Genomic DNA, 13,006 nt, shown 5'->3' with positions numbered 1-13,006 from the left:
TTAAGGAACAGGAGATTGTTTATGACTGCAGACCTTTTCGTGGCACCTCGACACATCACTCCGATTCCCAGACTGGAAATTCATAACAGATGCTTATGAGAGCAATCCCCCGTGCCCGGTCATTTTTCACACGCAACGGTGTTATTAAGATGCTTAAAACATCATTGTCGGGGCTCCTGAGCGCCTGATGTTTTCCGTCTTGCTGTTATCGAGTTCCATTAGCAGCTGGAATTGAACTGCGCTCGGATGAAATCAAACCGGGAGCATTAGCGTGCGCGCGAAGGAGAAATAGCATTATAGAGCTCACATTAGATTTGTACTGATTAGCTAATCATGCCGACAAGCCGCACAACAGCCGGAAGATCGGATGTCATTCCGATCTCGTGTCAGATCTGTAGGAATTCTTCGACCAGTTGGTTTGTGAGAGAACGATGGGACTGCGGCTCGGAAATCACGCGCACAAAAACCCTTATTAGTCACACATTACATAAAGCCATTAACATCTACACAAGCCCTTCGTGACTCCTGGTATAACGCTACGTAAGCGTTGATGAATGCGTCAGCCGACGTGATGCTTCAAAACAAAAAAGGTCATTTGTGGTAACACTTCAATGAAAGTCTTTATTTCTTTTAAAAAATAAAGATACATGCAGCCATAATTCATAAGCACTTCATGACTTGTGACATAAAGCTACATAAGCATGTATTCATTCGCCACGTGTCAAAATCCTTTGTTCTTCCCCCCCCCCAAAAAAGTGGTCATTTGTGATTCACGTCACTTCACTGAAGGTTTGCACTTTTCACGAAAAGTTATACGGAACTTAGTGTACATAAGCCCTTTATGAATGCTGATATAACGCTACATAAGCATTTATTAATGCATTAGCTATCGAAAAGGCTATGTTTTCAAGCAAATCGGTTTTTTTACGATTCCTTTGTGATAAACACTTTACTAAACGCCTCTAGGGTTTTTTACACAGTTCGTAAGATATACAGTACGTAAGCCCTTCATGATTCATGACATAACGCTACATAAGCATCCGTTAATGCATCAGCTGTCACAAAGCCTGCTTTAAAAACAGTATGGTCATTTGAGATAATCCTCAAATGAAAGCCTTTTAAGAAAATATATATAGGTAAACAAAACCTACATACGCCCTTCGTGACTTGTGACATGAGGCTACATAAGCGTTTATAAAGGCATCAGCTGTCGTAATGGCTGCTTTTTCAAAAAAACAACAACAACAACAATTAATGTAGCCATCTGTGATAACGCTTCACTAACGGTCTGTATTTTTAGAAAGGGCACATGAAACCGTCATAAGCCTTCATGACTATTGAGTTTATTTATATATATAAATATATATACTGTATCACCACGTATATATTTACCGTGTATATATATGGTCATTGTACATACTAGGCACGTGCGATGGATAAGTATCAGCTTAAAACCCCTGGAGTATTCCAGTATTTTTCACAATGAAGTGGTCTAATTAATTTAGAGCATAACTCCACACTACTTTAAGTGGAAACCTGCGGAAAGATCTATTATGAAGGAAAAACGACAAGCTTGCTTAATCCTTTAATCCTGTTAAAATCAGCGTCTTTATAAATTACACCATCAGTTCTTTATAATCTACTCATACAGCTGGCTCTCCACTCCACTCCCGCATATCAACAGGTTTATTTATTTATTTATTTTGGCTCAGAAAGGGCTTTAGCTGGTGAACCGGATCAGACGAATTCTGGCGCGAGTCTGCGTCCACGGCGGTGGATTTCAGGAACCTTGTGGAAGATCCAGCACCGTCGAATTAAAGCCCGATTCCCTAACATTCCCCGAAGCCGCGACCCGGACGAGCGTCGGCGATTTCTTCAGCACGCGCCTTTTACGGGCTCGAATAAAAATGCCATGTGTGGCTTATGCAGGATTTGAAGCGCGACATGTGAACCGCGCTCATTTGCGGTGATTTCGAAATTCCCCCCAAGCCCTGAATCGCTTTCAGGAGTGGGGGTGGGAAAGATGTTTTGGCTGGTAGCGCTGCTGGTTCGTGGGAACGAAAAAACGCACCGCTGGTTTCTAACACTGTAAATAAATAAATGAATAAATAAATAAATAAATAAGACCTTGTGAATTCGCGATAAAAGATGTCGGCCGGCGGAAACGTCGAGTCATCGCTGTGATTGATATCTACGGCACCCTCGCAGTAATGACAGTACTGTGGCGTCTTTCGATTTTTTAACTTCCTTTCTCCTTCTCAATATGGCCATCGCGTCGTCCGTCACGCTCGGAAATCGCTAGCTACCCTCTCGCGGATTATTAAAGCGATCGTTTCATTTCAGGTCTCGAAAAATGTTGAAAAGTTCTGTGGAAGTGACATGAACGACTATGTTTGAGATAAGACGGGTCTGAAAATAAAACGTTCTCGGAAAGAAAACGCGGGGGGGGGGGGGGGGGGGGGTCGGGGGGGGGGGGGGGGGGGGTTCCCCGTCCGACGGGATTTCAATCGAAACAACAGGAGAGAAAATTAACCGAAGAACGAAAAAGAAGATGCCGGGTCGTATCGTTGTTCCTGTGATGACTGTCTCCGCCCCCTGCTTCATCATCCTTTGCTCGCTACCTGACTGTGCTCACCTGTATGATTCGCATCGGTCCGCTCATATGTACGTACGTGGAAGTCCGAGTCTGTTTGTGTGTTCTCTTTTCCCGCTTTCGTTTCTCGATCATTTTTTGTATATTTTTCAAATTCTACAACGAGTATCTGTTTTGTTTTGTTTGTTTGGTTTTTTTTTGATATCGAACCCCCGTTCGAAGTAACGGCGACGGTATTTAGTGAATAAACATCACTATACGATATGATAATCGCTATTATCACGTTATTATCGTTAACCGTGTTATTCATCATTATTGTTCGTGATACCTTTCTGTTATAAGAAAATACAAACACTAACCTCGCTGGTAATGTCTTTTTGTTGTTGTTGTTGTTTTTTTACAGGCGTGAAACCTCGTTAAACGTCGGACTCAAAGCGGCTCTTTGGCATCGGGATGATTTTAGCAATAGCCGCAGTATGAACTTCTTCATTGTCTACAGAGGTCTTTAGTACATTATGAGCTTTTACGGCCTTTTGTCCTGCCCACTCTATATAAACGGAGCGTGAAGCCATTGTTTACCGCTGTGCATTAGTTAATAAGGACGAAGGAGCTCCGGAACGTTCTATTCATCTGTAAGCAGATGAGTGGAGTGCAGCACATGACACGAGATTTCAACTCCGTCCCATTTTGTTTGTTTTTTTTCTTTTCCTGCGGGTTTATTCCCAGCGGCGCTCTCCAGATGTTTGCGGTTTCAGATATGACACAAACCGGGCCTGTCCCCAAAGGTCTTATTTAGTCCTTTTTTACAAGCAGGCATGCTAAAGGGTAATCTCTGCTTCTCCCGAGGAGCACCGCAGCCAACGCCGGCCCATAAATCGTGCTCAAATGAAGGCTCGGCACTTTCCATTAAGACGCTTTACAGCTTAAATAAAATCTATCTGGGAATTATTATCCAGGCAGCCAGGCAATATTAAACTTGGCTTTTGCGGTCTCACACCCGAGACGTCTGGCTCGGGTTATAAAGGACCAGTTCTGCACACGGGACATTTACATTCATCCGAAGAAAGCACACAGTCGAGAAGTGGAAGGTTAACGCCGGAGAGTCGACGGGTTTGAAGTCACAACCCTCGGGGCGTCAGGGCGCGACGTTAACCCGTGCTTTCATCGCTGGGGAATGAAACGATTGTCCGGTAATCTTTCGGAAACGTTTAGAACCGTGAACGCGGCACTACGACAGTCACACACACACGGAGCACAAACCGAAAAGGCAAATTTAAGAACTTCCGTTCTGGTTTTAATTATCCGTGTCGTCGTGAGCGTTGTGACTTTGTCTCGGCCGAACATGTGGAAACAATCTGACGAGGGGGCGGGAGGGGGCGGAGGCAGGATAAGATGCACGACACACAAGCGTGTAGCCTCCAGCGCAGATTTTCCCAGCCTTGACACATTCATGTAGTTTCAGAGCTCAGTGGAGATTATAGCGCCTCACTCACACCTGCACGTGTGTATCAGACGTATCAGGATCCGATTAGGATTTCCTTCAGCTCGTCCTTCGTCCCGTAGCGTCGTGTCCGTCTTTGACTCCGGAACCGTATCCGGCTGTTTCAAAGGACGAATTCCGCAATGAAAGAAAAACGACAAAATGGCCGCTTTGATAGAAACGTAGCTGACCCGAAACTGACGGTGGCTGATGTTTGCTCCGTAATCTCCCAGAAATCTAGCTCACGTCAAATCTTTAGCGTAGATATCTGTGATGGAGCCCTGAAGCCCCGAGTCACTGTAGTTTTTTTTTTATTCCTCTTATATATACACCACATTTTGCCACCGATTACAAGTTTTACTTCTTAACGCATGACACATTGTACTTTTTATCCGTTTATAGTTACGTTACAGCGTTATGGGACGTCCATGAAACAAGTTCCTGTCAGAACTTAGCGTGATGCGATGCGATGTTACGGATCTTGATGTTAATCAGACGATAACGCAGCTTGTCACGTGACAGAGGAACCACGGGGCGTAACCACGGAGCTCTACCTCGGACTGTTACAAAGCCTCGACACCGGAGACTCCTTCCGTAACTGTTAAATAAACACGTCCCATATCGATAGTTCCGTACGTCTTTAATCCGTACATGTGGAACAGACCTCGCTGTGAATGAGCCGTCGCCATGGAAACGAGAACGTGTTAGAACTAACGCATCGATAAACCTGCGATCCACAGCTGCGCTACTGCCGGCGCTGCAGTTATACAAAACTCATCGAGACCTAATCGTGCGGTAAACGTACCGGACTATGTCTAAAGGCGGCCGTTGTTTATCGTCCCCTCAGGTACGTCGGTGGTGGAGGTGAAGGCGACGGACGCGGACGATCCTACGTACGGCAACAGCGCCAGAGTCGTCTACAGCATCTTGGAAGGCCAGCCGTATTTCTCAGTGGAGCCCAAGACAGGTACAAACAGCAACAACGATAACAGCGCACTGGTAAAGAGTACTCTGGGTTTGGGAATACTAATGTGCTGACAGGGTTCCACACCTCGCCTCTTCACAACACCGTCTCACGAGTACAGACGACTGAGAGGTGTGGGATAATGGGATAAAATGTACACTGTCTCTAGAGCACGGGCGAGGAATAAAGAGAAACAGCTAGAGCGTGTACAGCGCGTCACGTAAACGCCGACGCGACGCCGAGACACGTAGACGAGAATCTCAGGCTTAATAAGTGAAATAAACGCGACGGATACGTTATTATCGCCGTCTTTAAACCTGAACGCTCATCACATGCACTAAATTTTCAAAAAGAAACAAAAACAAACAACAGTTAAATAGCTATGATGCTGCGCAGCCCTGTGCAAAAGTTTGCACGCCCTTAGGATAAATAATGCCGATGATTTGTTGGGGAAAAACAGACTTTAAGTTCTTCGGCTCTGGTATGCGATCAATAAAAATAATAATGAAAATAAATAAATAAAAAGTATAGGTGGAGAAAATACGGTGTGGCTGTCCAGTCAGTGAAATAAAATAGAACCTCGATTTGGAGCGCAGCCTGTGAGAAATGTTTTCCGAGCATCTGTTGTTGTCTGCAATCCTCAGCCGTGAACGGTGATGTGACCCGACGCGTCTCGTGCGTCTGAGCGGGAATCTCATGATAGATCTTTACTCGGGGTCGTGAGGCGTCTGTCTCGCAGGAGCCGGATCGTGGGAGGAAATAATGCGGTTTGAGCAACGGTGACAGCTCATACACTCCCACAGCGAAATCTCACAAACACTCTCCCACGTCTCTGGATGGAGGTCTCGCTGGACACAGCGGGGAGGGAAACAGAAGTGTAAATATGTGGAGGAGTGTGAGGTTGGGAGCTGGCCGCGAAATAACAAGGCAAAATTCTTCACTGTCGCATCAAACGCCGGGAAACTAGACACCAACACGGGAGTCGCTGTTACCACAAAGCTGATTGTTCTCCAATAACTGAAGTGCTTTACTCCTCTTATACTGCGGCAATGTGACAAGAAAGCACAGACGCTGTTATAATTAACCTGTTATAAGTGCATTTGATGTGATGGAATGTTCACGAGACAACGGTTTCCATTACAAATACCATTACAAACCAACAGCTGTCAACCATTTAAACCATTAGCATTATTGTCCCTTAATGGTATCCACTAGACATAACATGCCACCAATAGAAGGTGACAAATTATCAGTAGAGACCTACAGGGACTATTACAGTTTCCATTAAAACCAGTACAATTCCTGTTATAACCATTAAAACCGTTGGAAATTCTGTGAGGGTTTCTATTTGGGTTTTTTTTTTTTTTTTTCATGCTACAAGCAAAAACAAATGCCAAAATGATGAAGCGCAAACTCCAAAGTTAACGGGAACGCTGAACGTCGGGGAAGGGAACTCCGAAGCCCGACGTCCTTCCAGCAGAGCAGCAGACCTCAGGTTGATTAACCAGTGAGAATTAGGTGTATTAATGATTATTGACAGGTCCTTCACTTCTGCCAGACCACCTGCAACCGACGGAAAAGCACAAGAGAAGAGAAAACAGTAAAGTGTCTGAAGTGATTAAGACCGTGGCATTGAGGCTGCTGTTTTGATTCACGCTTCCAGAGATGGCTGTCTGAACCTGACAATCGTCTCCAGGGTTCGGACACCGTTCCACAAAAATATCCGTCATTCGAGTTTCTCGTAGCCTAGTCGCCTCGCCTCGCCTCGTCCTGACCTCGTCAACGACCGTGCTGTTCCCCCAATTTCTCCCAAATTAGTCCTGGCCAATTTCTACCCATACTCCCTTATTGTAAAGCAGCTAGCAAGCCAAGAGGGCGGATTATCATCCCGAGGTCTCGGGAACTCTTAGCCGAGGAACCAAGGGTAGTTGTGATGGCTTTGGGATTTGAATGCAGGATCTGACTCTCACGCACTAGGTTGGGGAGCACGGTGGCTTAGTGGTTAGCATGTTTGCCTCATACCTCCAGGTTGGGGGTTTGAATCCCGCTTCTGCCCTGTGTGTGTGGGGTTTCCTCCTCCAGTCCAAAGACATGTGTTGTAATCTGATTGGCGTTTCTAAATTGTCTGTGATGTGCGATTGTGCCCTGCGATGGATGGTTTGGCACCCTGTCCGTGTTGTCCTTGTGCCCCGAGCTCCCTGGGATAGGCTCCAGGGTCCCCGCGACCCTGTGTAGGATAAACAGTCTGGGAAATGGATGTATGGATGCATGTAATTGATTTTGTACACAAAGTTTTGTCAGATTTAGATACGGTCAGTTTTAGATATAATATTTTGTCAGATTTTGGACAGATTTTTTTTTATTATTTTATTTCGCGCTGAAGTCGATTTTCAATGGCGTGATTAGTTTATTTTCTCGGGCTGTGATCCGTTCCGTTTTTTTATTGTTCGTCTGGAGGAAACATTCAACGTTAGGACACTACAACGACTTTCCAAGTGATTATCCGATGATCCGACCCCGAAGAACTCGAAGTGCGGTGTTCGGATTTCAGACTTCCTGCCGTGGGTCGGTTCAGGTTTGGACGACGTGTTCTTGGTCTACTCGAAACTCTAAATCGACGGAGTTTGGCCGGAGCTTCAGATCACATCCCGATTACAGAATGGAAGACGTCTTTAATGCGATCGGCACTTTTGCAGAGCATCGTCCGTGTATGTCGTCTGTCAGCACAGGCAGCTCGTGGCCGCTTATTAGACTCCGTTTTTCGGTGTATAGATTAATTTGAGAAAATTTGTTCCCCCAGTATGAGGTAGCAGCACGGAGCAAATAGCAGCGTCTATTGATTAGGGTTTAACTGAGCAGTCTAAGCTCAGGACGGATAAAGGGTCGCTTAATGGCAGGGGAATTAGTCATCAGGCGGAAATGCCAAAACCAACAAAGATCAGGAGAGAAAATTAATTCTGGGTCCAGCAAAGACATTAGTAAAGATCACCGAGAGCTATTATTATGATATGCTTTTCATGAAGGATGAAGCACGACTTTAAAAAGAAGATAATCCTGTTTTAATTATGACAAGCCTTCATCTCGGTGGAGATTTACAGACTGTTATCCCTTTAGCAGTCCAGCATGCACTGGGTTCGACCCTTATTATTCATATTATTATTATTATTATTATTATTACTGTATATTGGAGCAAGACTTTAAACTTGACCCTGCCTTTTGGTCCAGACTGCTCTTAACCCCTATCTATTCTGTCCATTTCATAGCAATGACAACGTAAAGATCGTAATACGATGTTGCAGGTATCGTGAGGACGGCGCTTCCGAACATGGACCGCGAGGCGAGGGACCAGTACCTGCTCGTCATCCAGGCTAAGGACATGGGAGGTCAAATGGGCGGCCTTTCAGGAACCACGTCCGTCACCGTCACCTTAACCGACGTGAACGACAATCCTCCACGCTTTTCACGAAGTACGGCCCTCGCCTTCACACATCTCGTACATCTAATACCGCCTGTGATATGTTCCCGATCCCAAACACCATGATGCGTTTAATGTCGTGATACTGCAGATACGTTGAATTAAAGCATCGATTTCACCAAATTGTGTTAAAATGGTATATCAATCTTAGCGTGTTGACAAATACATTATAGATATCAACATACCGGGTCGTTTTCTGATCGTCCGTTTTAGTCTGGATGGAAAAAAACGACGGCACTGAAGCGGACTGAAGCTCAGTTGTCAAATTTGAACGTTCTCTGAACGTTGTATTTCGGTTTCCAGAATTCCAAGTCAGACCACTTCCAATGTTTTAATCGCTTCTCCAGTGGAACACCGGACCGTTTTATAAATTCACGTTTCTTACGCTTCATGAACGTAATATTAGTCGCCGTCTGATCATGAGGCGTCGTCGGGTGTGCTAGTTACCGTTTAGCTAGGCAACAACCATAAATCTCCTTAAAATCGTCCTCTGTTATGAACTGAACATGACATTGGACTGAAATTCGAATGCGTTTGTGGGGTTTGTTTGTTTTGTTTTGTTTTTTTGTCTCAAAATCATGTAATAAATTCTCCACGGAGCTGCAGTGTCAGAACTAACACGTCAGATGATTCTATTTTTCCCAGTGCTGTTAGCTCGGCTAATGTAGCAGGGAGCAGAGCGGAGCACGGCAGCCAGACGATAAGAGAAAGCAGAAATAGCATCATCAATAATTTTGTTTGTGTGTGTGTGTGTGTGTGTGTGTGGGTATGTGTTTGCAGAATCCTATCAGTTCAGTGTGCCCGAGTCGCTGCCCGTGGCTTCCGTGGTGGCCAAGATAAAGGCCTTGGATGCAGACGTGGGCCCCAATGCTGAGATGGAGTACAGAATTATCGAAGGAGACGGCCTCGGGGTTTTCCGAGTCGAGCCAGACAGAGACACTCAGGAAGGAGTCATAACTCTGCTGAAGGTAAGACGCACGCCGGCCACGTGGCCGCGCGGCTCGCTGCACACGGAAAATGAAGCAGTTTTTCACACCATGTACGAGTACGGGTACATCCGTATTAAGTAATCAGCGCGAAAACATTACAGAACCCTTTTTACGTAGCTTCGTTCACGTCGCTTGTCGGCGCTCTACGTAGCGACGGCGGCGTATCATCGATATCGCCGGCGTTTAAAAATACAAGCGATTCAGACCATCGTAAAAGCGCGATACCTTGGCGAGTACACATCTCATTGCTCGGCGCTCGCAGGAGGGAATTTTATACCATGGGCTGAGACCCGCTGAAACTCGGGCGAAATTTTCCTAAGTCCGAACGGTTATACCATGGGTCGGAACGCAATCCAGTTATACCATGGGTCGGAACGCAATCCAGTTATACCATGGGTTCGGAACACGATCCAGTTATACCATGGGTCGGAACGCGATCCAGTTATACCATGGGTCGGAACGCGATCCAGTTATACCATGGGTCGGAACACGATCCAGTTATACCATCGGCCCGGAGGTTTGGGGTCTGGGCTCCCAGTTTCCGGGCCTGGGGTCCGACTGCTTGAGGAATTACAGGTGGATATTTGGCTCGATTGAGAATCGTGTACGTAGGAGTTGCAGTAATAGCAGGATCAGAGAGAGGGAGTGGTAACGGTGGAATTAGCAGAATCAAAGGAAATCGTATCCGCGGATGAAGTCCGAAGGTTAATCCGACGCCGCAGAGTATTTATGAGGATCAGTGGTGAAATAAGCAGCTTTAATAAAAAGCCGATAAAGTCACCAGCTGTGTGCTGGTCTGGAACCTCGGTTAAGCTCGCGAGACGAAATTCCACGTCGCCGCTGAAGCGACCGCGATCGCTAATTGTTTGAGCAAGAGCGATGTTGCTTCATTGTGTGAAAATGAGATATCGGGTGAATTAGCAAGCTAGGTTTTGTGGAGATTTGTACGTAATGGTACAACAGCGTAGGCTGGTTCTCATCCAGGACGAGTAGCTAGTTTCATACAAGAACAACGCGAAAAACGTTTCATATGACGTGAAGACCAAAATTGACGTGGAGGGAATCGATCCGGATTACCTTCACAAACGTCTGTTTATTATTATTATTATTATTATTATTATTATTATTATTATTTTTTAGAATCTTCGATATGGTGAAATTTTGTGTAAGGAGACTTTCACGGAAGGAGTCTCCAGTTTCAGAGGTCTCAGTATCGTCAGGCGAAACAATAAAGGGACGGTTGCCGAGGGAACGGTGTTTATAGCTGCTACAATGTACTGTAAGTGAGAACCGGTTTCGCAGACGTTCCGCAATGTTAAAACGTAAGTGAACGGTTACGAAATTTCACGTGTTAGAAGATGCGTTTCGTTAAAGGAAGTGTAAAGTGATGGAGGTACGCGTGACGGTCTGAGACATCTGGACAAACCCCGGCACCCGTTTTGGTTTTAAGCATCGCAGGTCCGTCTGCACGCTTCGGCTCGGACTCGCTCCGCGTTTCTGAAGGTAAAATCGCGGAGCGGATTAACGACAGTGAGATCAGACCTCGGTGGAGGACGCGCCATCTGTCGCAGAGCTCCTTGTTCTTTTATTTATTTATTTATTTATTTATTTATTTTTATTCTTACTCTTGTCTCGGAAAACGAATAATTAGGCATACGAAATGTGCTCTTTTCCACTGACTCACTGCTGCGGAAGACAGGATCTTTTTGCGGATTATGTTTCACCGGTTGTTGTTCGCAACGTAACGATTCCAGGGGTTTCCAACACCGGTACTGCGACCTCGAGTATCGGCTGATACCTTCTTCTTTAAAATCCACTAAACTTTCTTCCTTGAAGAAAACTTTACAGTTAAAAATCATGCACACTGTAAATATTCAAATAAACATAAAGTATGGATTTTTTTATTTATTTATTTATTTTTAAATCGATCCTAACGAATGAAGAAACAGTGACATGTGTAAACATGTAAACACGTCCAGTTCCAAAAAAAGAAGAAGAAGAAGAAGGAAAAAAAAATTGTTTTCCAAATTCAATTCCCCCATCACATGAAAAATCAAAATTCAGGCTCTGTGTGAAAAATCCACGTGAAAATAAATGACTTCTGTGAAATGTCTAAATATGTTTAAAAGCGTATAGTAGATCTTTTTTGTTTTGATTTGCGCGTGTGTTCACAGCAGTTTTAAGAGGAAACGCTGCTGATAGACCGATCTGACGGAGTCGGTGGAATTTCTTTCACAAGTTTTTAAAAAAAAAAAAAAAAAAGTTGAGTTTTTATATTGAGAGTCAGAGCGGGTGACGCGGTCGTCCACGTGGACGGGCGTGATGAATGTGAAGCTATTCCAGAAGACTTTTAGTGCATCTCTGTGTTTAAAATCAATATTTGGCTTTGACACCGCTGCGTCGCGTCCGGTACCGACGCTCCGGTGAAATACGAGCTGTTTATCAGCTCTTTACGTTAACGCGGCGATTGGCTCGGGCCTCTGCGTTCGCCAGTTCGGATGATGATTGGAATCTCTCCTTTGTTTTTTTTTTTGTTTTTTTTTCCCCCTGATCTCTCTCTCTCTCTTTCTCTCTCTCTCTCTTTTGTCCTCTCCTGTCTCTCCAGAGTCTTGACTTTGAAACAAAGTCGAGCTACACTCTAAAAATCGAAGCGTCCAACAAACACACGGATCCGCGCTTCCGGGCGCAGGGACCGTTCAGCGACACGGCGATGGTCAGGCTGGTGGTGGAGAACGTGGACGAGCCGCCGGTTTTCACCACGCCCGTCGGCAGGATGGTCGTCTCCGAGGCGGCTAAAGTGGGCACCATCATCGGGACGGTCTCCGCCATGGACCCCGACTCCACCAACAGCCCCATCAGGTTCGGAACGCGACCTCGCACTGGCGCTCCATTATTTCCATCAGGGGAAATTTGCATCACTCTTTCCTTGTGCCTCAGAAGCTTAATTGTAGCATAAACACCCCATTTTTTATTTTTCCCCCTCTTCCTTATTACCATCACCGTTGCTGAATTACACTGATTAACTTTGACGGCGCACGCCGAGAGAGCACAAAGAGGATGGCTCGGCGGGGTTATTATTTCTGTCATGCCGAGCTCCTCCAGAAGTGCACCAGCGTGTTAATTGTAGAGATCGGTCTTGCTCAATGAGCTCCACGCTTGACGCCGGCGCTCCCAAGATTAATGTTCACCGCTAAGCGTGTTTGGGTCACACAAGCAGGCGTGAAATTATTCTGATTACAATTTTGATGTTGATGCAACACGGTGGTAAAAACAACAAAACATCCCATTTGGAATGAATTTTTCAAAACACCTCGAGGAAATGCCTCACGACGAGCCGAATTTCAATCAGAATTCTTCAACGAATTAAACGTAATCGAATGTGAGGCCGGATAGCTGAGCTCAATTTAGCTAACTGTTCGACATCGTTCGCAGTTTAGGTTTTTTTTTTTTTTTTTTTAACTCGAATTTATTACATTAATGTAAGTTGCTCTCAGTTATTTATTTT

At 45.2% G+C, this 13,006-nt stretch overlaps 1 protein-coding gene across 2 annotated transcripts in view; it reads left to right on the top strand.

Annotated features, from left to right (window-relative positions):
* cdh7a (cadherin 7a) overlaps positions 1-13,006 on the top strand; it is an 87,533-nt gene that overhangs the window by 40,457 nt on the left and 34,070 nt on the right. Inside the window, exons 4-7 of one of the 2 annotated variants that reach the window (XM_017496446.3) lie at positions 4,921-5,040; positions 8,337-8,504; positions 9,293-9,480; positions 12,107-12,360. In XM_017496446.3, the coding sequence (XP_017351935.1) occupies positions 4,921-5,040; positions 8,337-8,504; positions 9,293-9,480; positions 12,107-12,360 (730 nt within the window). Of the gene's footprint in view, positions 1-4,920; positions 5,041-8,336; positions 8,505-9,292; positions 9,481-12,106; positions 12,361-13,006 lie in introns of those variants that run through there. The other variant, XM_053673668.1, reaches the window with a different exon arrangement.

Source organism: Ictalurus punctatus, chromosome 20 (assembly GCF_001660625.3).
Source record: "Ictalurus punctatus breed USDA103 chromosome 20, Coco_2.0, whole genome shotgun sequence".
Taxonomy (NCBI): Eukaryota; Metazoa; Chordata; class Actinopteri; order Siluriformes; family Ictaluridae; genus Ictalurus; species Ictalurus punctatus.
Note: the sequence above shows the minus strand (reverse complement) of the source record. Positions and strands in the feature narration are given on the sequence as shown.